This window comes from Cyprinodon tularosa, unplaced genomic scaffold (assembly GCF_016077235.1).
Source record: "Cyprinodon tularosa strain WSP-4 unplaced genomic scaffold, ASM1607723v1 ctg68, whole genome shotgun sequence".
Classification (NCBI taxonomy): Eukaryota; Metazoa; Chordata; class Actinopteri; order Cyprinodontiformes; family Cyprinodontidae; genus Cyprinodon; species Cyprinodon tularosa.
In genome coordinates this window covers 32,929-58,088 of record NW_024039429.1, presented here as the reverse complement: position 1 = coordinate 58,088, position 25,160 = coordinate 32,929, and the positions used below count along the sequence as shown (strand labels likewise).

General features: G+C 37.5%; 1 protein-coding gene across 1 annotated transcript; it reads right to left on the bottom strand.

Moving 5' to 3' along the window:
* Positions 1–364: 364 nt before the first annotated feature.
* LOC119771579 (vesicular inhibitory amino acid transporter-like) lies at positions 365–24,421 on the bottom strand. The gene is made up of 8 exons (XM_038267661.1): positions 24,291–24,421; positions 23,311–23,968; positions 5,155–5,291; positions 4,602–4,728; positions 3,358–3,560; positions 2,184–2,421; positions 1,839–2,001; positions 365–684 (listed from the first exon to the last, which is right to left on the bottom strand). The coding sequence occupies exons 1-8, from the start codon at positions 24,392–24,394 to the stop codon at positions 365–367; spliced, it is 1,950 nt and encodes a 649-aa protein (XP_038123589.1). The 5' UTR covers positions 24,395–24,421.
* Between the last annotated feature and the right edge of the window lie 739 nt (positions 24,422–25,160).

Genomic DNA, 25,160 nt, shown 5'->3' with positions numbered 1-25,160 from the left:
TAGTATCACCTCACAGTATACTGTTTCCTGTATATTACATTATATTTAAAGACCTCAAACTGTCTTATTTCAAATGGTCTGAAAATGACATGTATCGTTTATCAACTGTCGTAATGTTAAATTGCATCATATCATATTATATTGTACTGTATTCCATCACATTGATTTAATCACATTATATTGTACTGTATTAGATTTTATCTCCCATTTGTTGAAGTTAATTGGATTTTTTTCGGTTTTTGGACACTTCTGTGAATTCTCATATTTGTTGTTGTAAAATACATACATGGTTAAAAAACGTGTAAAGACAAATGATGAGAACAATGTATATTGTAAGGCTACCTTTTGAAATGAGTTGACCACCTTAAAGATCCTTTAACAGTCCTTTAACAGCACAAATCACACCAGCAACGCTACATATAACCCCCAGACTCAGTATAGCCACATCTATAATCCGATCCTGCACAGTGAGCCGCCTCCACTGCAATTTGAGATGAAATAGAGATGGAAGTATGAGTGTCATTGCTGCTCCGGTCACACTCCCAGTCAGGCCCATTAGCAGAGAAAACCTGGGCACTAGCATGGACAGTAGGTATGACGACACCAACAAGGCGCCACGCACCATGAGAGTTGGACAAGAAATGCCATGACTTGTCTGTTTGGAAGAAGATGATAGGGAAGCATCTGGAAAGAGATCGAAGGAGAAAGGTTGGAAAGAGTTGCAGTGATGTTATTGGTGGCAAGCCTTACTGACCCAAACAACTTTTGTCTCATAGTTTCATTGGAATAACGTAATGCAACTCCTAAAACATAAATTATAAAAGTAACTTGCAGTAATATTGGGTGTTTAGTTAATCAATTAGGGGATGTTTAAACTCTTTGTTCAGATGCTTTTTTTTTATATCACAAATAAATTTATATCTTTTTTGCTACATTAAACTTCACCAAAACCAAAAATAGCCCTGTAGAGTAAGGAATAATTGTCCAACAAAGCCCAACTTTTGATAAAAAAATGAATAATTCATTCTGTATACAAGGGTGGAAACTAGCAACTCCCACTGCCCTACTGAGAGGAGCTTTATTTAAATAGTTCAGAACAAATTTCAACTAAAGGTTAAAAAAATGAATCTAGTTTTATACAGAAACACTCTAGAAATTCAGTCTGATCACATAAACAGAGTAAAAGTTAATTACATAAATTGTTCAACAATCCTAGTAGTTAGACAATCATGTCAGGTTGAGTTATTATTCAAAATGGTAAAACGTTTTCTGTCTAAAATAACCAGCAGATTACATTATGGTGTTATAACTGCTGCATTTACTTAAACAAACATGCTTGTAGTTAAAGGAGAGAAAAGAAGCCCCCTTTAACAGGATAAAACCTCAAAAACCTGGCTCTGGGTGAGAGACCTTTTGCTGTGGCTAACTAGGAGTTTGAAAAGTGGCAGGTACAGTAAATTGGGCTGACTCAACCACAGCAGAGTAGGATTCATAATGTGAACAGGACAACATCATGCAATATCCTTTGACTGACTTAGGGTACCAATGCCTTGGAGCTACCACAATACTGCTGCAAATGCCATTGAGTTGGAGCAGATTATCTGAGTGACATTAGCTTGCTAGTCCAAATCGATGGGTAAAATCCAAGCCAAGGAATTAACCTGAGGCTGTTTATTATAGCTGTTACAGTATCTTCATGTCTTTAAGTTTGACAAGAATGAAAGTACAAACATCAAACTTTAGAATAAGCCTTAAAACATTTTTAACAGAATATTCTTTTTCTGGAGCATTGCTGAAATAAGTGATTTTTGTAAAAGAAAATTTCCTGGCTGTCTCACCTCTAAGAAACCATGTTTGAAGAATCTCAGCAGCAGAGTAGAAGGGCAGAGGGAAGGAAAGAAGAGCTTTAGCTAGGAGACACAGATTGACAATAGGCCGAAGGTTAAGGGGCAGGTTGTCAGTGATAACTTCACTGGTCTCTGACCCCCAAGTCAACACCGCCTATAGAGAAGAACAATGAAAAGATACCCTTTACTAGTGTGTCCTCTTTATGTTCCATCGATATCACACCTGATGTTGGAAAGGGGTAGATCTGGGAAGTATTTATCTATTACATTTTTCTTTGTTAGAATCCACCACAAACTGTCATTCCGTTTATATAGAGATTCAGCATTTGCACCTACCAGTAGTGAAAAAGTGGTTTTCATGATGCATGCAATTCCATGGGTCCAACCCAACATGGTGTCAAACTGCCCTCTATCCTCCATGCTGCCTTCTAGGGAAGGTAGGAAGATCTGAGAGGTGTAGGAGAAGATGATGACACCTACTGAGACAATGAAGTCTTCTGGGTCCACAGACAGAGAGAGGGAGGACCAGGACCAGTATCTGGCACAACTCAGGCAGTACAGTATTACTAATAGGCTGACAAGGAGACAAAATATAAAACAAAAATGGTCATTTACTATTTTGAACATTTTAACAAGTGTACAAAACATGCTCTACTGGATCATTACAATTTCCTCAGCCTGGAATATTTCTGTTATTGTTGGGGTGTGTTTTTAAGCATAAACTTACCCATGTCAGGGTTCTGCCCTTTGTTTAGATTTCTTTTTAAACTGTACTGTAGTTGTTTTCTGGCTGTGTTGTGTTTTCTGTTCATCTCTATTGCCCCCTTGTGCTAGTCTCCTTTCCCTTTGGCTCCTTTCTAGCTGCTTCTGTCCACACCTGCTCCCAATTAACTAATTACTCCATTCTTGGTTCTATCTCCCATATAAATTTCTCCTCTGCAGTTCAACGGTGCTGATTTTGCAGTAACTGTCCAACATCTTTGGGATTATTTCATTCTGAAAGATTAGCAATGTAACCTTTTTAAGCAATACTTTGGTCAAATCAAGACATAACTACCTGCTTTTTTAGTTTTTTTCCCCCCTCTACTTCAACTAGTTTATTAAACCAAAAGAACAGCAGAGTGGATTTAGTAGATCAGGGAAAAATGTCCTGCATTACTATTGTCTAGACTAAGCTGTAATATGCCTGTCCAAAGGATTAAAGAGCAAGAAGGAGACTAAACAGCTCTCAGAACTCCTAAGGTAGACAATATCTACCCGAGTCTCAGCATTACTTGGTTTCAAACAGACACAAATATCATTAGAAATAAATCATGAAAAGAGCAAGTATTTTCAGTAGCAATTGAGAAAACCGTCCACCCAGCAGCAGCTGCAACAAGATTGTAGGGATGAGAATAAGAGCATATCAAACTGTCAACCTGAGTCTTTAAAAATGATGCATTAGCCTTATGTGTGTAGATAACTTCTTACTTGTCACAGTTCTTTGACAAATATTAAATATTTCCATCACCTTATCAGTATGTGGGCCAAGGAGCATAGCAGACTAAAGGTGGAGACTGGTCTGAGATCCGTCAGAAGCAAGCAGGGCAGAAGGAACATCAGTGACATCAGAGAACACACAGATCTAGGAAGAGCTACTCCTGACAGACTGTCACACAGCAAAGTAGTGGAGACGAGCAGATACAGGGTGCAGGTCATCAGCAGTTCAATTACCTAAAACGGAAATTTTACAGTTACTGGACTGGGGTAAAGAAAAAGAGTAATCATCCATGTCTTATAAAGTCACCTTTTGCAGGTCTAAGACTAATACATGCTCTTAAAAAACACAATATTGATACTTCTTTTACATAAAGAGCTTTGCACAAAAATGAAATAAACTTTTCCAACAAACACAACATGATATATTGTAAGGGTGATTTTTAAAGGTTAGCTGCCTGACTTAAAACTGATTTTTTTAAGGAAAATAGGTCAGTGAAGGGGGTTAAGAACAGAGTTAATATAATCTCTGAAGGTTAAGTAGGTGAGGCTATGTGCTGTTGAGGTATTGATGTACAGGAGTTTGTTGAAGAGTTTGGAAAGTGAAGCCTAAGTGATGCTGTCACAGTAATTGAATCAGAAAAATGATAAATATCTGAGTAAAGTTTTAGATGTAGAGAAGGAGACTGAAGGGTGAAAGAGAACAATATTTTTTGAGATATTAATCTTGACTGGTATTCAACTGTTAGATGAATGTCAATGAATGAGGCAAACCTTTCAGTAGGGTGTTGTCGCAAAGTTTTAGGGCATAAGTTGTTAGAAGATTCATTAAAAATTTGGGGTCATTTATTAACATCTGTTGTAGTTTCGTTGGAGAAAGCTGTGTTGGATCTGTAATTTAAATATTGTAGGCGAGTTAGTATAAATACAGGGGGTTTGGAATTTGGTCTAAACATGGATGTACATGTTGTCCGCATAGCATGTTGTGACAAATAATATGGCCAATTGGGGGGACATGAAAGACAAATAGGTAAGGACCAAAAATAGAACCATGGAGAACACCCCGTAACAGAAGGACCTAGACTTGCTTACATAAATGAAGTGGTGTGTAACACATTCGTAATCAGATGAGGGCAGAGCTCTCCTAGCTAATGCCATTTGATGTCTCTGTTATAACAATCCAAGGAGTTAGAGCACTGAGATTGTTTCATACATATTTATCTGCTACCCACATTGTTAGAAAAAGTGTAATACTGTGTTCTTCTTAAGCAATCTTACCTGGGCTAAATTGATCAGCCATCCTCCCACTACTGACCAATTTGGCCACAGTCCTTTACAGCATGCATCCATGATATCCTGGTAGCTGTGTCGGACTCTGACCTTTGACACATCGTTGGAATCTTTTCTAAAATGTAGAAATATATCATTTGTTATACTCTTTCATAGTCTCTTAAATCTCAGTGACTTTAAAATCTTAGCTTTACTCATACGCTTTTATTGACAAGAAATTATAGTTTAAAAGAGTCAGATAAACCGAGTCAAAGTTCAACTGATCCATAAAGTAACTCTAAATCAGTGCTCTCGAACTCCATTCCTGTAGGGCTTTGGTCCTGCAACTTTTGTCTCCACATGAAAACACCTGACTCCAAAATGAGCTTATTAGTAGACCTTGACTGCTGCTAGTAAGGTGGGACAGCCATTTGATTTAGGTGTAGGGCAAAGGACATATCGAAAAGTTGCAGGACACCGACCTTGAGGATTTCAGTTTGACATTTTCTCTAAATGATGCAAGAAGCTATAAAAAATAGCTGTACTCTAATAGAAACTCTACCTGTGTTCCTCTTCGTACAAACAGGCCACCAAACTCCTTCCTGTGTGGTTGCAGACCCAGGCTGAGAGCACCAGCACCACCAAGCCCATATAACCCGATTGAACCAGAGCAAAGGGCAATCCCAATACAAATATACCCTTAGAGAGTGAAACAAGAAATTAAGAATACATTTCTAAAATTGAAAGAGGTAACTGACAAAAAGATTATTCAAAAACAAATATTTTTGTCCCTTAATTTTCTCACAAGGCATATTTGACAGTCGTATATTAATCTCCAATTTTCCTTTTTGTTACAGCAGTTTTTGTCTTGTACTCAATTTAAGATTTCCTTCTGTTCAAAATTGAATCACTTTTATCTCACATTGTTATTCAACAACTTGTCAAATTGGGTTTATTGCTGAAATTACAGTCAAATTTCAGGAAATGGACTGCCATTCATAGGTCCCTAAGAGGAGAGGACATGCTAGATGCTGAAAGGCCCTTTATCCAAAATCCAGAATTGAGGTCAATATTCAGGCAATGGTCATTTGTAGGAAGGTAGCTGCTGCAATACTAGGCAAAGTATTTGGGTAAAACTCAGCAGTCATTAGGCAGAGTGATTAGCCTCGTGAGACCATCCTGATCTCGCGAGCTTTCAAGATTTCACTCGCTAATCAGTCTGGAGACTCTCCGTTGAAGAAAATTTGGAGCCGTTCACCAAACGAACGTCCAATCAGCGTTGGCTTTGAGGCGGGTTGAGGTGTAACGCAACAAGAAGCGCTACAGTTCAGTCTAAAGAACATGGCGGCTTCAGTCTATGAAATTAGCGTTAACGTGACTATTGAGCAAGTTTTATCGGAATTACAGAGTATTTCTTCACTGAAAGAAGAGCAAAACACTGCTCTGGAGGCTTTTCTCAGAGGAAAATATGTTTTTGCTCTTCTCCCGACTGGTTTCGGCAAGAGTAGCCTGGCTGTTAGTACGTCACATGCTTGGTTGATCTGATTGGTTTATTTGGCCCGTCTATCACCAACATAGGCCAATCAGCTAACCAGTATTTTTGCCCCTTCTCAAAATTACTTCAACGGAAGGTTTCCAGATGGATATGTGGAGCATATCTATGGATACCTATGGATATGGATATGGATATGGATATGCGGAGCAAATCCATCTGGCGGAGTCAGGTTACAGAGTGATGGCCAATGCTTAGATATCAGTTCAACATTTGATATCTGTCATAGGCTATAAGACAAAGAAAGGTAAATCTGTGGGCATCAGCTGGGTATACCACAAGAAGCACTAGTGAGTCAGATATAAAATTTCCACTGGCAGTGGGTCAATCAAAATTCTGGAGAGGAGGCAGACAGTGTCCTTAACTATACTGCAGGCCAAAACTGAATAAGGTAGAAAATCAGGAATAGCAAAGGTGGAATAAGTTAGGTTAATTACAGGGGTCGGCAACCCGTGGCTCCAGAGCAACATGCGTCTCTTTAATGCCTCTCTTGCGGTTACCTGGAGCTTTTTCAAAAATGTATGAAAATGGAAAAGGATGGATTTTTTGTTTTTTTGTTTTAATATGGTTCGCAGGAGGAAACAAACATTCATTATATTTTCCAATGCTGTAAAAGGAAGTATACGTCATAGCCTGCAACACAGATGGCTGTTGTAAACAAACTGGCGGGTGTGTTTCGGGTCATGGATCCCAAAGGGAGAAAAAGGAAGATAGATGATGACAACACAGAATTCAAAGAAGAATGGGCCCAATCATTTGCTTTTGTTATCTATGCGGAAGGATTGTCTGCATGTTTGCTTCGTAATGAGAAGCTGCCAAGTAATGAAAAGAGTAATTTGGAAAGGCATTTCCAGGTAGGTCATGCTAGATTTGAAGCTGAACTCCAAGTTGGTAGTGAGAGAAAAATTGAGTTTGCAAAAATTCTGGATAAATTGCAGGAGCCCAAAGATAGCTTTTAAGAATTGGATTGCATCTCAAAACTACACTGCAGCTGCTAGTTTTAATGTAACCATGGAAAACTGTTCACAGGTTTTTTTTTTCCCCCCCAAAATATTCGAAAATAAAAATAACACCAAAAAATAATTTTTTTATTGTGTTTCTATAATTTCATCAATGCAACAAAACCTAACACATTAATATTGAAATGTAATTTTAACTTAAAGAATGGAATATCATACAGGAGACTTGTCACATGATGTGACATTTGCTCCAGCATAAACATTTATTCATGAATGCTTATTATACATTTAAGCTCACACAGTCCTTTTTTTAATAGTGGGCTAATACACTTAGAACATTTATTTATTTCTTTTTGGTCCATTAAGGCTCTTGGAACAATTTGGGTTGCCGACCTCTGACTTACAGCATGGAGTAATGAGCATGACATGAAAAATGTATCATTAAATTAGCTTCTGCATATAAAATCTGACCATATATTCCCCAATATAAGACAACGTCCCTTATCATACTTCACTGAGAAGATAAAACTGTGCAAGTCCAAGCAAACGCTCTCCTCTGCTGCTAGACTGAGACCAATAGTTATGTGGTCTGTCTTCATTGGACCTGTTCTGCTGAGCTCTGTTTCATCAGAACAATACCCAGCAAAATGCTCTGTCCCAGTTGAGAAAATTATTCTAGAATAAAACATTTTAAATAGGCCTTCATGTATATAAAAAAAAAAGAGACAAAAATGTCATGGTCTTGGTTCTGTTGATTTTTCTGAGTTTTCAGTTTCACGTTGATCCATGTTTTTTCTTTGTTTTCTTTGGTGTTTTCTGGATATATTTGAGTTCTTAGGTTTTTCTTTACTTGCCCTCTGTTGATCTCTTGTGTTGGTCTCATTTTCTCTAGCTCCTTCTAGAACCCTTTGTTAAAACCTGCTCCCAATCAGCTCATTAGTCCTGTCTTTGTTTAGTCTCCCATAAATACTCTCCCTGTGCAGTATCTCAGTGCTGGTTCATCGTCTTACTGCATCTTTCCCTGGCTCCTCGTGCATGATTTCCCACATGTCTCCATTGTTGTGGTTCGTTTTGCATTTTTATATTGGATATTTTTTTTTTATTCCTGCCTCTGTTGCCTATAAGAACTAAAGAATTAAAACTACAAAAACCCACCTCTGCCTCCTCTCCTCTTGATGAGGGTTCTCAAAACCTCAAACAAGCCAGATTTATTAGAGTAAGGCAATATCAGCCAACCATCAATGGATGTTTTAACATAAAGTCATATGGCTATTTTTAAATATTTGGGTGTTTGCAACAGCTATTTCAGTTTGATATATCTAATAACTGATGGACACAGTAATTTTTTGGTATTGAATTGAGGTTTGACTAACAGAAAATGTGCAATATGCTTTAAAACAAAACTTGACAGGTGTAAAAATGTGGGTAGCCTACCCTAATCATTTAATAGATTTGAATACTCTTAACTACTTTTCATTGACTTACTGAAACACAAAATTGATTTGGTAACTTCATTAAGATTTAAACTTCATAGCAAGGTGTATCCAATCATGAGACAATATATTTAAGGTGGCCAGTTCAAAGTTGTTCTTCTGTTTGAAGCTCCTCTGAAGATTCATCATGGACACCTCAAAATAACTCTCAAATGATCTGAAAACAAAGTTTGTTCAACAGTCATTCAGGGGAAGGATACAAAAAAGTTGTCTCAGAGATTTAACTTGTCAGTTTCCACTGTGAGGAACATAGTAAGGAAATGGTAGACCACAAGAACAGTTGTTGTTGAGCCCAGGAGTGGCAGGCCAAGAAAAATATCAGAGAGGCAGGGAAGAAGAATTGTGAGAATGTTCAAGGACAACCCACAGACCACCTCCAAAGACCTACAGCATTATCTTGCTGCAGATAGTGTCACTGTCCATCGTTCAACAATTCAGTGCACTTCGCACCAGGAGAAGCTGTATGGGAGAGTAATATGATAGAAGCCTTTCTGCAAGCACGCCACAAACAGAATCGCTTGAGGTATGCAAAAGCACATTTGGACAAGCCAACTTCATTTTGGAATAAGGTCCTGCGGACTGATTAAAGGAATGGTCATTAAAAAAAAGGCGTTATGCATGGCGGCAAAAAAACACAGCATTCCAAGAAAAACACTTGCTACCCACTGTAAAATTTGGTAGAAGTTCCATCATGCTTTGGGGCTCCATTGCCAATGCTGGCACTGGGAATTTTGTTAAAGTTGAGGGTTGCATGGATTCCACTCAATATCAGCAGATTCTTGAAAATAATGTGCAAGAATCAGTTACGAAGTTAAGTTATGCCAGAGATGGATATTTCAGCTAGATAATGATCCAAAAACACTGCTCCAAATCTACTCAGGCATTCATGCAGAGGAATAATTACAATGTGCTGGAATGGCCATCCCAATCCTCAGACCTGAAATCATTAAACATCTGTGGGATGATTTGAAGCACACTGTCCATTTTCGGCGACCATCAAAATTAACTGAACTGGAATTTTTTTTGCAAAGAATGTTAAAAAATCCCTTCAACCGCGATACAGGAACTCATTTACAGCCACAGGAAGTGACTAGAGGTGGTTGTTTTTGCAAAAGGAGGGTCTACTAAATATAAATGTTTCTTTTTTTGCTAGGGTGCCCATGTTTTTGTCCTGTCAAATTTTGTTTTAATGCATACTGCACATTTTCTGTTAGTCCAATAAACCTCAATTGAATACTGAAATATTACTGTGTCCATCAGTTATTACATATATCAAACTGAAATAGCTGTTGCAAACACCTAAATATTTAGAAATAAATAATTAAGATTAATAGGGGTGCCCAAACTTTTTTATATGATTGTAATAATTTTTTTTTTATTTGTTTCTGTCTATTGGCATGGACTCACCCTAAAAAAGTGTTTTTTTTCTTTTTTTATTCATGGACCATCCTGGCTGAATAAATAAGTAAATAAAAACATATTTTATTGTCTTAAAATGCCTGCAGCATCTACGAGACATTGTCTTTGTTATCCAAGGTACTAGTGCCTGTGATAGAGCTCTGCTCAGGCAGTAGCCACTGTTTGTTCTGCTGTGTTTACTACACAGCTCACACTGTGCTTTCATCGCCCCTAACAGGCCGCCATCTTGGTAGTCCAACAGCGTATTGAATTTATCACCACAAACTTGTGTTAGGATTTTTAAAATTAACATTTTAATGTATTGAACACTCATGTATTTGGGTGTAGATTTCTACTGGGCCATTTTGACACAAAAAAATTATTCTTAATTCTGATATGTCGGTCAGGCTCCATGCTTTGGGTTGAGAATGGAGAGCTTCCCCTTGTTTGTTTTTCAGTTAGATTTTTTAAAAATCTTTTAAAATTATTATTTATGGCTGTATGTTTGAAAAAGATCAAATATTTAGCATACACATGTTTTTCAAATCTACTTTTAAGTTTATATATTTAAAGTCTGTACACGATGAGCATGTTAACCAAAATCTAAAGTGAACTCAAACATGGCCAATCATGGCCTAAAATTTATTCTGATTGGTTGAAAGTTCACACGTTTTTTGCTGTATCCAACAGATTACTTTCTATTTACCTGAATTTATTTTTCATCAAATCTGTCATATTCATATTAATGTATAAGGGGTGCTTAAAGCCATAAATATTGTTCTGCATAAACAGGACATAAGCATTTTAGTTTTATGTCTCCTTTAAGAGGTAGAGATTGTCTTAACGGCATAGTTAAATCAAGACGAATCCATTGCTTGATCCAAGAAATCGCGATCTTTCATTACTCTGTTAAAGGGAGTTCTTCCATAAATTTAGATTTAAGGCTTGCACCACCAACTGAGAAATGGACCTTCTTTTGATTAAGAGTTTTTCTGATTAAGACTTATCCATCTTAAACCATGCTTTTTCTTGAACTTTTCAATAAAACACAATTTAGTGTTGGAGTTATACACATTTTAATAAAACACACTGAAGTCTTCAGTTTTAATGTGACTAAATTTAAAAACATTAAATAATTATCAACAACTTTACCAGTCTCTGTATTTTTACATAACACCCATTAAATTATAAGAAATCCAAATTAGCATGGGATAAAGACAGCTGAACAGCAAAGGAAGAGAAAAGAGATGAAAGAACTGTTCATGGTTGGATGATGAGAAGGCGAGAGGAGAGTTTTGGCGAGACGCCTGGAGAGTCTGAGGATGCAGGAGACCAGCAGGAGCTGATAGAAGAGGCGAGTCTGGCTTTGGCCTTATACCAAGACAGAAATGTATGTGTCTGCCAGAGAGGGAAGATTGAGGAGAGGGAGAGGAGGTAGAATAGAGGGGGGCTATTGGGGGTGGGGTGGAGATGGGGCAGGCAGTGAGGGTGAACAGAGCGAAGGGACATGAGCGAGAGAGACTGTGGAAGGAGAGGTGAGGCGTCTTTGTAGAGAGCACAGGGTCGGATGATGGGAGATCAGAGGAGGCAACAAGCTACTTTGAGTAGGTCGTTGTGTTTAGAATGTTGGAACATGCAGATATTCAGACTCACAGAGAGATCTGTGGAAACACATCACACTCTGCAGACACAAACACACACTGTGGATACATAAACAGACAAGTGAACATTCTCCCTTTTCAAGTTTCTATTTGGTAACTGCTGTCTGTTAGGCATATGCTGATGGAGCTTTGATGTTCAAATGGAGCGGCTGGGGATGAAAGCACTTTGAGAGAAAACTGACACAGAAGTATTTGATTTCATCTCTTTTTGCTCTTCTACTGCACTTATTTTTCTCTCTATGTTTTTGCCAGCTCATTGGTTAGTCGGAGCGCAACCTGAAGCAGCTCCCAATCACAAAAGAGCACAATGTTTTCTGTCCAATCTTTTGATACCGATGGAAAAAAAGTTGCAGTGGAATTTGTCTGCTCTTTTGCTTCAGCTAGAATTTTCCAGTGCACAATTTTTAATCCTTTATCTTCTACTTCATATCCAATATTTAATGCATGCGCATCTTTAAAATTGATGTTTAGGCTGCCCTGATATGAGCAGAACCAGACAGGTCAGACATTTAAGTAACAGTACAGTAACTGCTTTTTTTAAGCACAGGACAAGCCCCATAGTTTTATAAAAGTGTGTTAATGTTAGAGAGTCAATTCAAAAGAGGCAGTTTTATTTTCCACGTCACTGTATACAAGTTTAAGAAACATACGCCGATGAAAAAAATATCATTACAGCCTAAAATAAGTTATATCTTGAATGTTTTTCACATTTTGTAAAGTTACAGATACAAACGATAATGTGTATATATACCCTCACCGGCCACTTTATCAGGTACACCTGTCCAACTGCTCGTTAACACTTAATTTCTAAGCAGCCAATCACATGGCGGCAACTCAGTGCATTTAGGCATGTAGACATGGCCAAGACAATCTCCTGCAGTTCAAACCGAGCATCAGTATGGGGAAGAAAGGTGATTTGAGTGACTTTGAACGTGGGATGATTGTTGGTGCCAGAAGGGCTGGTCTGAGTATTTCAGAAACTGCTGATCTACTGGGATTTTCACGCACAACCATCTCTAGGGTTTACAGAGAATGGGCCCAAAAAGAAAAAACATCCAGTGAGCAGCAGTTCTGTGAGCGGAAATGCCTTGTTGATGCCAGAGGTCAGAGGAGAATGACCAGACTGGTTCGAGCTGATAGAAGGGCAACAGTGACTCAAACCCGTTACAACCAAGGTGGGCAGAAGAGCATCTCTGAACGCACAGTACGTCGAACTTTGAGGCAGATGGGCTACAACAGCAGAAGACCACACCAGCTGCCACTCCTTTCAGCTAAGAACAGGAAACTGAGGCTACAATTTGCACAAGCTCATCGAAATTGGACAATAGAAGATTGGAAAAACGTTGCCTGGTCTGATGAGTCTCGATTTCTGCTGCGACATTCGGATGGTAGGGTCAGAATTTGACGTCTCCAACATGAAAGCATGGATCCATCCTGCCTTTATCAACGGTTCAGGCTGGTGGTGGTGGTGTCATGGTGTGGGGAATATTTTCTTGGCACTCTTTGGGCCCCTTGGTACCAATTGAGCATTGTTGCAACGCCACAGCCTACCTGAGTATTGTTGCTGACCATGTCCATCCCTTTATGACCACAATGTACCAAACTTCTGATGGCTACTTTCAGCAGGATAATGCGCCATGTCATAAAGCTGGAATCATCTCAGACTGGTTTCTTGAACATGGCAATGAGTTCACTGTACTCAAATGGCCTCCACAGTCACCAGATCTCAATCCAATAGAGCATCTTTGGGATGTGGTGGAACGGGAGATTCGCATCATGGATGTGCAGCCGACAAATCTGCGGCAACTGTGTGATGCCATCATGTCAATATGGACCAAACTCCCTGAGGAATGCTTCCAGCACCTTGTTGAATCTATGCCACGAAGAATTGAGGCAGTTCTGAAGGCAAAAGGGGGTCCAACCCATTACTAGCATGGGGTACCTAATAAAGTGGCCGGTGAGTGTATATATATATATATCTATATCTATATCTATATAGATATATAGATATAGATATAGATATATTTATGTATTTTTTTTTTTTACCATGATTTATTTACCATGATTTTATAGACATAATCAGCACATGCTTGTCAGATCGAGGAAAACATATATGTGCTGGTAATGACAATGGAAAAATTGCAGTGTCCATTTGGTTTTTATCCTGCAATTGTTTTCAAATCCCTCAATACAATCTAGTGGAACCGCATTCAGAAGTCAACATTCAGAAGTCAACAAAGGATTCGACTTATGAGTAAAGCAACCTTACTATATGTAAGTACAGCTCTTTTGTGAAGAAATAATATCATAGAAAGAACAGAGTCCAGTGAAAAAAAGTTATTGGGAGTTTTTAAACAGTGTTAATATTATGGAACATTATAAAAAATAGAAATAATCAAGGGAGAACTATTCAAGTTATGATCTAAAAACAGAAAAGGTGTACGTAACAATACATCAGTATTAATAAAAAAAAAGACTGGCCAACAGCCCATTAAAGTCTGGAGCAGCTAAAGGATTCACAGCTCAAGTGGAGCTTTAAAGTTGACAGCAGGCAAATAACCCCCTGTTGAAAGAAAAGTCAGAAATCCAGTTTGCATTTTGTTGTTTAGGGAATATGTAAAAGAATGTGATCCATTCAAAAAGGAACAGTAACGTTTTGCTTAGCAAGGAAAACCCACAATATGTGTGGTAGAAACTGTACATTACCTTTCACACAGACTGAGCTAACATTATGTTGAGGGATACTTTTCTTTAGCAGTGCCAAACTATTTATAGATTATGGGAAAATTAATAAAGCTAAAAAATTGGAAGATCCTTAGTAACTACTTCCCTCTCCAGCAAAACCACAACTCTTTCCTAACTCTTTAGCACTGGAGCTACACTAACACTCTTTAGGAGAAAGCACATCCAGGTTATTTAATGCATGAGTCAAAGACATATTTTTTCTTATTGCCTATAGAGAAGTTTTATTAAAATCCTAACAAAGTGCATAGAAGTCTGTCATGTAACATGAAAGCATATGAACTGTTTAAGGTCTACTGTACAGATTGCAAGATTTTAAAGTTCATCCTCGTCTTTCAACTACCAAAACAGTCATAGAAACAAATATGACAAACTGGACAATTTCTTAAACAAAAAGAGGTTATCCATCCCGTAAGCTGGATTTGTATCTAAACAGGGGCATTAAAATAATCTTTATATCAATCCACCTCAGCATCATCAGCTTTAAAAAGGATAGTTATAGCTGTATAAATTAGACTTTTAATTTTATCCTTTTTATTCACAAACGACACAGTGCTCTAGTGTTGTAATTTTACTCCCATTTATTTAGCAGCTTTATTGACATTGTAAGAGCAGATGACTGGGCCTAATGATATGATATGCCTTTTTTAACTCTTCAGGGTTGGATGAATTGCTTTAGCGAGTTGGATGCAGGCCATGAATGGCTTTAAGATTCAAAATCACCTCATTTCCTACATTTTCAAAACTTTTTAAAGAAAATCAATTTTTAAAATACAAAAGGTCCTCTAGTGCTAAGTATCAAATCAATTTAAGTCTTCTTCTCTGTGAAATTGAAAAATTAAACAAAACTTGCTTAACACACACTGGTGCTGCCTCATTAACAATCAGGCCAGAAATCACAGGGAAATTCAAAATATTTTCACACCAAAAGCATTAAAAATGCAGTTTGATGTCAGTTTTTTATACATGTCTGGCAGCATGTTTATTTACCCATAATAAAAACTTTATTAAGTTGGCAGACATTCATTTATCGCATTATCAATAAAGAAAGCAATGGAAAATATGTATTTTCTTCTCAGCTTCAGTAAAAGTAAAAGCTTCAGTAAAAGCTTCTGCTTATTTATCCCAGAATAAGGTGATGTAGTTGTCAAATATTATGGTTTGCAAATATTCTTCTATTTCATGACAAAATGCATGCAAGCTTAAAATAAATGCACATTTTAAATAATTTTTATATTATTTTACTTAACAACTGGAGACACCCCATTAAATTTTAATGGGCAGTTCGAACCAGTAATGTGGAATAGCGTATCACATAATTGATTTTACTAGGAAACTGAGAGTCCTTGTGTTGCCAGGCACAGTAACTTGGCCAAAAAAGGAAATAGAAACAAATCCTGGCACTTAGATAAATAATACATGCACACAACTTGGTTGATTATACAGTATTAATTACTGTTTTTCCTGGAATATTGTCTTTGATATTAAATACATTAAGAGTGATTAAAAATGCTTTTTGCATTTAAATACACAAAGATAGTGAAGGCAAATTCCCCAAACTGCTAAAAGGATGTGCTTGCGTGCATCGTCAGCATTTGTGTGTTTTTTATGTGTTTGTTCAGCTGGATATTGATGCCCTAATGTCATAATGGATTCTCAAAGGACCCGGTGACACTGTTCAATTACACCACAGCCATTCATTGAAAGAATACATTTACATGAGTGCAGTGGTTGAATACAGCCCAACATTAGCAGCATAATAAGCTATTAGCTTTACTGCAATGCAGACACTCTGACCAGATTTTCTTTTCTTTTTTTTTTTAATGATTTGATTCACACTTAATTTGATAATGAAGATGAGAGAGCGTCTGACAAACAGCCTGTGAGACTACAAAGCATTGGCTGGTGATGTAGAAAAAAAAAACAGAATAAGAGCAAATTAAATGGTATGCAAAATGCATAATGCTTTTTTAATGCAGTGAGCAGCTTATCACCCCAGCAGTTGGCATTTATGCTTTGCATTTGTCTTTTACGGAAAAGGGCTGAAGAATGGCATCTCAGGAAAATTGCGGCTGATGTGTGAAGACTGAGAAAAAAGTATAATTTCAAAGTAGGCTGTTATCAGAAGAAAAACATTAGGACTCTGAACTGTTGTAGTTTAAACTTTAAAGTAGCTGCTGTTTTCACTAAGATGCTACAAAGGAAAAAAAATAAAAAATGTGTTTTAACTCTCAACCATTAAATAGCCTAGACGTGATTAAGGTCAATAACTAAGTATGAGCAGGGCCAGTGCTGCTGATACCAACACGGATACTTATAAAGTTTGATACAGTAATAAAAAAACTTACATTTTTTGGTTTCTTTTTTAGTTTGTATTTTTGGATTGCTCAGTCAAAACCTTGGATAGAGTTTCTCTGACTTCACATTGACACCGCGCTTGAGTTCAGCGCCACTGATCGTTTTGGTGAAACAGCAGCAGCCCAACAAAGACTGAATTTTAAACTACATTTGAGCAGTTAGGGTCTTTGAATAATATCATGAATCATGACAGACCGACAGGGTTTCAGAGAGAAGAAAGGTGCATAAGAAATTACAAGGCCTTAGTTATATTGTGTAAGACGGAAAAGATTTTTTTTCTTGATATACAGTGGGTAAAATAAGTATTGGACACACCGCCATTTTTCTCACTAAATATAATTATAGAGGTGCTATTGACATTTTCACAAGATGTCATACAAAGAAATCAAACCATAGATGTCCCAAAATGAAGTGATATGCCAAACCGAAAAATATTGAACATGTTTACTTAAATGTATTGAATACATTTTACAAAAGGCTTTGTTGGCAATAACAGCTTCAAGACGCCTCCTGTAGGGAGTGTTAAAGAAAAATGATTATTTTTTAGACTTTAATACAGTTAATCTTATGGCATGTGTAAACACTCTCACTTGAACATATTTCTTAATTTTGAATAAGGCTGTGTTGATGATTTAAAACTACTAATGGGTAAGTATTTAGAGCACCAGGCAATAGAATGAGTATCTCCTGGGGGGTGAATAACAGTTAAGCCTGCAGGAGAGATTTCTGCTTGGTTTACAGAAGGTCAAAAGTCTTCCAGAATAAACAACCAGGGATGGTGTGAAAACTGAATCAGGAAAAAGGCCCCCGCATTCCACAAGCTGTCTGTGGAAGCTTATCTTGTGTTTTATGACTTTAAGAATTCTAGATGCCAGGACAAGCTTTCCGCCTTTTCTTGTTAAAACAAAGAAGCAAATGACCCCAGATGTTTGCAGTAAATTAGGTAAAGTTTTAGGCAGTGTCAGAGATGGCTTTTGGTTGGAGGACCGAGGGCCAGCCCTTTTTGAATGGATTAGATACAAGAGGATAAAGCTTTCTAAATAGAAGTTACAGATCAGATTTGCCCTTGCAACTCTCCAAAGATGTCTCTGTACTCTTTGCTTTCTTTCCTCCTATGTCAGGTAATGGAATGTATGTCTCTGTTGTTCTGCAGTTTTGTTGTTAATTCATAAGTTGTTTTTTGTTGGATTAAATTCTGTGATTCTGTGACGTTCGCATATCTTGCTGGTTTTCCTTGGGGGCCACACGCAGCTCGCTGAGCGCACCTGGGAGAGGAAGAGAAACACCCAACCTTTTTCCAAAGTTAACTATTTAGAATATTTTCTTCCTTAACAGGAGAAATTAGTGGCATGCATTGCTTAGATGTGATTTTGGCCCATTCTTCCACAGTCTTCAAATGTTGAGAGTTTCGTGGGCCTCTTCTATAAACTCTGATCTTTACTTTTTTACCTAGATTTCCTTTTGGATTCAAGGCGGGTGATTGGCTGGGCCATTCAAGCAGCTTTACTGTCTTTCTCTGAAAGCAATTGATAGTTTACTTGGCCATGTGTGCAGGGTCATTGTCCTGCTGAAATGTCCACCCATGTTTCATCTTCATCATCCTAGTAAATGATAGTAGATTTTTGTTTTATCAAGAATATCTCTGTGAATTTTTCCGTTCATCCTTCTTTCAATAATTTGAAGTTTGTCAGTACCAAAAAAACACCCCACACCATGATGTTCGCACCTCAAAACTTCACTGTTGGTATGGTGTTTTTGGGCCATTTGAAATCCAAACATGATGTGTATTATGCCATCTGAAGAGTTCAATTTTGGTCTCATCTGACCAGAATATATTCTCCCAGTATTTCTCAGGCTTGTGTAAATGTTGTGCAGCAAACTTTAGACAAGCTTCAACATGCTTTTTCTTCAGCAATGGAGTCTTTTGTGGTGAGCATGCATACAGACCATGGCAGTTGAGTGCATTACTTATTCTTTTCTTTGAAACAATTATACCTGCTAATTCCAGGTCTTTCTAAAGCTATCCACAAGTGGTATTTGGCTCTTGGACAACTCTTCTGATAATTACTCTTGCAAGAAGCATCTGATCATGGTGGGTTCATGGTGAAATTATGTTCTTTCCACTTCTGGATTATGGTCCCAAAAGTGTGCACAGGAACATTTAGAAGTTTAGAAATCTTTCTGTAACATGTGCTATCATTATATGCAGCAACAAGGTTAATGAGTTCTTGAGAAAGCTCCTTACTTTTACCCATATGTTTCTTGTGGGATACCAGGGTCACCTTTTCTATAAGCAATCATTTTAGACTTAACCAACTGATATTAGTTTGCACTTAAAAGGGGCAGGATTGCTTTCTAATTACTGAGAGATTTCAGGTGGTGTCATGGTTTTTCATGACTTTTTGCACCTTGCATTCTTCCTGTGTTTAATACTTTTCCCCAGCGGCGTAGGAAGCGGGGGGGACGGGGGGGACATGTCCCCCCCAATATAAAAGCCAGGTGGAAATGTCCCCCCCAAAAAATTGTACCGCAAAATATTAGATTTTGACATTTTTTTAACTAGCGTGCTTTTATTTTGAAGTCGCCGCATACCGTTACGTCACTGTACTCCCCCTCCCCTCTCTGAACTGCTGAGTGTTTGAGCACTCAGAAGGGAGGGAAACAGCAATACAGAAGTCAGAAACTTGTGAAAGAGGTAAAATGGTCTGTCGGGATGCTGCTATGAATATTGCCTATTTATAACCTCTTGTTGTCAGTTCACTTTCATATATAGAAACTGAATCTTTTTGGTATAGTCATTTTAGTCCTGTACGGAAGAGGATTAGGGCCACTGAAAAAAAAAAGAAGTTAACTGATTTTTAATATTTTTTCAATTTAACATGGGGAAAAAGTCAGAATTCTGAGATTAAAGTCAGAATTCTGAGAAAAAAGTCAGAATTCTGACTTTAATCTCAGAAATCTGACTTTTTTCTTCTGACTTTTTTCTCAAAATTCTGACTTTAATCTCAGAATTCTGACTTTTTTCTCAGAATTCTGACAGATAACTAACATATCAGCATCAAGCCATAGCCATGTCTGTTTTAGAGACTAGCTCTCTTGTTTTAATGACCTTCTGCTCCTCCATTAATGAGGGGACCCTCGGGCATGTAAAAAGTTGCCTAATTGCATCATATTCCACCAATGTGTCACTGGCCACCTCAAATAACTCACATCTTTGTCAGTGAAGCTGAGTGCTCCACATCTCTTCCTTCATGGTGCCCATCTACATTAAGATCCAAAATTATGAGATTAAAAGTCAGAATTCTGAGATTAAAGTCAGAATTCTGACTTTTTTCCTCAGAATTCTGACTTTTTCCCCGTATTAAACTGAAATAAAATTTAAAAATCACTTAACCTTTTTTTTTTTCAGTGGCCCTAATCCTCTTCCGTAGTGTTGGGCTGATCACTCATCCAATATTTAACTGCTAACTTTCTCTAGACGTTTGCTACGCTAGCCAAAATGTTTTTTTTTTATATATCTCATTTCAGTACATTGCCACCACCAGCTAAAAGGCTGAAACAGCAGCAGGACTTACTCAGCTTTTTTAAAAAGAGAAACGTCAGTGTGAGTAACAGTCACACAACACAAGGGCAACACAGGTGTTGAAATTAGCCCGGTCTCGGCGTGCGTTTTATGAGGATTTTTTATTTTTTGCGTGGTTTTGCTTCGCCGAAATGGACAAATGTTATACCTGCCGCGCTCCTGATCGTTAGTTAAAACCAAAGGGAGAGTTAATTTTAATTCTTAGCAGCGGCGGCTGCATTGGTTGTGCAGTGGACTGATGCACAACCACTAATTAACCAACTAATTAACTTCTACATCTTTATTTCCTCAGATAAACTGCTGGCTCCTCTTTTTAGACTATAAACAGATTAACACAACATTGACAAATCTGTAGTTTTCTCTGTTCTGTACTGCAAACTGGAATTAAAGGCGCCATTTCTACCAAAGGTCAGACAGACTGGCCACCTGTCTAGGGTGTACCCCGCACCAGCACCTCCCGACCCCACTAAGGGACAGGGTGTACAGAAAATGGAAGGATAGATGGATTTCTACCAAAGGTTTAGAATGCATTTTTGAACCAGATGCTGCAAAGCGCCCTGTCCATAATTCTTCAACACACTGTCAGCTCCCTCTGTCAGTCAACCTATATAAATTCATTTTTGACCATTATTGCAAGTTTGACAAAATAAAACATATCAAACTTTGCACTTGTGTGACCCACTGAATTGTTTTTAATCAAACTGAAATATTTGATTTTCTAGTGCGTATGCGGACACTAAACATGCCGAGGGCTGAAGCCCTAGAAAGACATCTCCCTTTGCTTAATAAAAGACTCCAGTCATTTTGTTTGGTGATATGCTCACATCTTATGAACAAATGCATTATGTAAATTTTAAATGCATTATTTTTGCAAGACACATTTATAAAGGAATAAAGTAAAAGATTAAATAGCCTTTTTTAAAGTAGCGTACTTAAGATATGTTTCTGTTGAATATTTACGAATCTCAGATTTCCGACATGTGTCCCCCCGAATTGTAAACATATTCCTACGCCCTTGCTTTTCCCTATGCCATTTCACTTTATTACACACAACTTAATTTCTAGATATCTATCGACTGATTTCTTTGTATGTGTGGATTGTTAACAACATCTGGTGAAAGTTAATGTCAATAGCACCTCTAGAAATATATTTGCTGAAATAAATGGTGCCATGTTCCATACTTATTTTACTTACTGTACAATATACATAGTTATGATCAAGAATTTTAAATATGAGAACATCAGCAAAAACTGGACATCCCTCATGACCTAATTTAAAATGCATTTCATATGCCATTAGGTGGCAAGAAAAAAAAATCATTTTCTGCCAATGAAGAAAATCTCCTTAAAGCATTCAAAGAAATGTGACATTGTAGTGATTTTGACTGTTTGATAGCACTACCTCTGTCTTCCCCTACTCCTTTATGTGCTGCATCAATTTGGATCATTGTTTTCCAGTGCCTAACCCCTACTTGAACCCTAATTACTTCTCATTTACTCCTCTTGTTCTACTGGCTTCATATACTGTTCTCTGGCTGAAAAAACAGTGCCAGATTTTTGAAAGCCTTTGAGGGAATAGCATCCGGTCTATCTTTTGGATCTGTCAGCCTGTGTTCAACCTTGCTTATGTGCCCTGACAACCAATTCAAGTTTGACCCTTGGATCCTTTTGCCTATTTCTGCTTACACGGCTTCTACCAAATTTCTGTCCCCTGATCACAGATTCTTGTTAACATCCCTTAGCAAAAAGTAGTATACTTGAAGTAAATTCTATTAAAAATACTTAAGTATAAGTATAAGTTTAGAAAGTATACCGAACAATGTACTTTTAGTGTACTTGAAGTATTCCTAAAGTAATACTTCTTCGAACTAAATTGGGACATTTTTAAGTTTACTAAAGTATACTTTAAGTATACTTTAGTAAACTTAAAGTATAGTTTATCAGTAAACAATAGTATAGTCAAGTACACTTGACTATACTATAAAATATAGTTTAGAATAAATAAACTCTAAGTGCACTGCCTGATTTTAAGTATGAAAGTAGTGCACTTTTAGTATACTTGAATAAACTACTTTTTGCTAAGGGCTCCGGTTTGCAAACCTGAGTGTTTTTCCCAAGTATTCTGATTGTTGAGCCTCTGGACAGAACTCCCTCTGTTAACTGAGGAGTCTTCTTCAATGCCTGTCAAGTCCACAGTGACGTTATTCTGCCACCAGCCTGCTATATCAAGGAGCGGGGATTCGGTATCCCCGCTTTCTAATGGATTCTGAGAAGGTTAGTGGTCTTATTTTTCAAACTTCACCTCATCCATGAGTTCCTTTCTCTCTCCCATCAAAGGTTCCTGATTCTTTTGCTGGTGGCTTTCTACCAATATAGAATATGATTTGCAACAAATACTTTAAATTCCATCTGCTGTGCCTATTCCAGAATGGAATATTTGCCGGTTATTCATAAAACAACAGGTAACATGTATTTTTTTGTTTTACCTTCAGAACCACATACAGAAAATGGTTAAAGATGCATATAAAAATTGACATACAGTTCCAAACCATAAAACATGACCAATCTGATCACGTGAAAGTAAAGGGTCAGATCAGTTAATTAAACTATGGTAAGCTTTTTTCAAATATTAAGATCTAGAATGCACCACAAACTAGTGTGATTCTAAAGTATTTGTCCTGTAAAAGTCAAAGTCAGAACTGGCTCTTGACTGTCAACCACATATCTGTGCAGTTAGATATTTTCTTCTCTTACATTAGCAGTAATAACATTGTTTAGGTTTGAGGAAAAAATTACAAATCTTCCTGGGGATATATGTACAAACAGAAATTACAAACCTTAAGATTTGTTTATTTATTTTCTCTGACTTGCTTTTTTTTACTCTTAGAGATCTGTTATAAGTGTGAACAACCTCTGTGAGTTATGCAAGGATAAAAGGAATCTTTGTGACAGTACAAATAGTTTAATCATACCTGTATGGCATTCGTGACATTCCAGCTTGCCTCCCAGGCAGTGATGGTGGAACAGGAATTCAGAGCTTTGGAATTGGTTCTGCGGCTCTGAACTGGTGTGGCCAGACTTGTCGTGGCACATTCTTGTTCAAGTGAAGTTAAGAGATCAAAGGCGTTCACCATTTTTACATCTTCATTTTCCTTTTTTATGTCTTCTGGGTGTCTCCCGCAAGGAGGTCTATGCATCACTGAGAAACTGATTCTTTTCTCCTGATTCTGGTTTAGGTTTGTCTTTCTATTGTTAGCTTGCTTCTCAGACAACTGCTTTTTCTCATTACTGCCTCTCGAGGTCTTGAACAAGCAGGAATCAGCAGAAACAATGATTTCAGATGTAGAGAGACATTCAGAATCTTCTGTTTCTGTAAACATTTGACCTTGTGGGCTGGCATGGAATGTGTATTTTGAAATTTTGCTTTTTTGCTTCTGGGTTTTGTCATCTTTATGTGTGAAAACCAGCCTGGTTTCCTCTGTGGATGATTGGTTTCTTTTGATGTCATCATTCTCTGTATTATGTTGGCGTTTGATGCTTTTACTGGGCAATCTCTCACCCTCAGTGTAGGCTTGACTCAATGCATCGTTGTGAGTCAGAACTAGCATCTCCTCGTCTTCTTCAAAATTCCTGTCCAGACAAAATATTTCTTTAAAAGGTATTTTATAGGAATTTTTTAATGGGATCTCTAAAGTACTATCATTCAATTGATCATAATTAGGAAAACTAAATTCTTATCATGCAGTTAAACTTAAAGGTTTTCAGACATTTTATGAATACCAAACAATTTTGTTAGTAAAATTGTTTCCATCGAAATATGGTTTGAAATAACAAAGAAGCTATTTTTTCATAATATTGTATTAAACATATATGGGTTCAACATATAACCGTAAAAAAACACAGAATTAAAGACTAGTTGAGAAAATAATTTTCCTCATGAGATGAGACTCACCGTGAGGTCAAGTCCAAGTGTAATCTTGACACAGCTCGTCCCCATAGAGACCAAACAACCCTCCAGGGCAGCCTAGCACTTGGACCCCAAAGAGGAGACCCCATCTTGAGCCAAAGCCTCAACACCCTCTGCCTCTGTATTCATGAGCTCTGAGTTATAACCTCACCTATTCCTGATTTATTATGTGTGCACAACACACACACGCAGTTGGACATAGTCTGCCCAAAAAAGAAAGTTTTCAAATATGGCATTTACATAGTGATTGACAGGTTGTTGAGCTGTAACTTTATAATTTGCCTGCGCTTTCAGCAGTGAAAAACTAAACATTTTAATGGTCTTCACAGCAGGTATGTTTACACTCAAAGAGGCAGTCACTGGGAAAAGAGCAGCCTTAGTATTTATTTCAAATTCTAAATCTTATTCTCATGGAATCTGAACCGGGTTTAGACTGCTTTGATCCAGTTGAACTTTCAGAGTTAGCAAAACTATTGTCTTCATCTAAGCCTTCAACGTGTATGTTAGATCCAGTCACAACCAGGTTATTTAAGGAAGTATTCCCTTTGATCTCACCCTCCATTTTATTTGATTAATCTATCTCTGTTACAGGGATATGTACCAAAGGTTTTTAAGGTTGCTGTAATTAAACCTTTGCTTAAGAAACCGTCTCTTGTCTCAGATGACTTGGTCAATTATAGACCTATATCCAATCTTCCTTTCTTATCAGAATTCTTGAGAAAGTAGTTGCCAAACAAGTGTGCGATCACTTACACCATAATGAACTTTTGAAGAGTTTCAGTCTAGCTTTAGAGCTCATCATAGCACTAAAACCGCCCTGGTGAAGGTTGCTAATGATATTCTCATGGCCTCAGA

What these genes read in the sequence shown, in the direction of transcription:
- LOC119771579 (XM_038267661.1), bottom strand. Translation starts at nt 24,394, where the DNA reads ATGGGGTCTCCTCTTTGGGGTCCAAGTGCTAGGCTGCCCTGGAGGGTT. An exon ending in AAACCACTTTTTCACTACTG is followed by an intron (nt 2,002 to 2,183) that starts GTAGGTGCAAAT and finishes TCTTCTCTATAG; the next exon opens with GCGGTGTTGACTTGGGGGTC. An exon ending in TCAAACATGGTTTCTTAGAG is followed by an intron (nt 685 to 1,838) that starts GTGAGACAGCCA and finishes ATCTCTTTCCAG; the next exon opens with ATGCTTCCCTATCATCTTCT.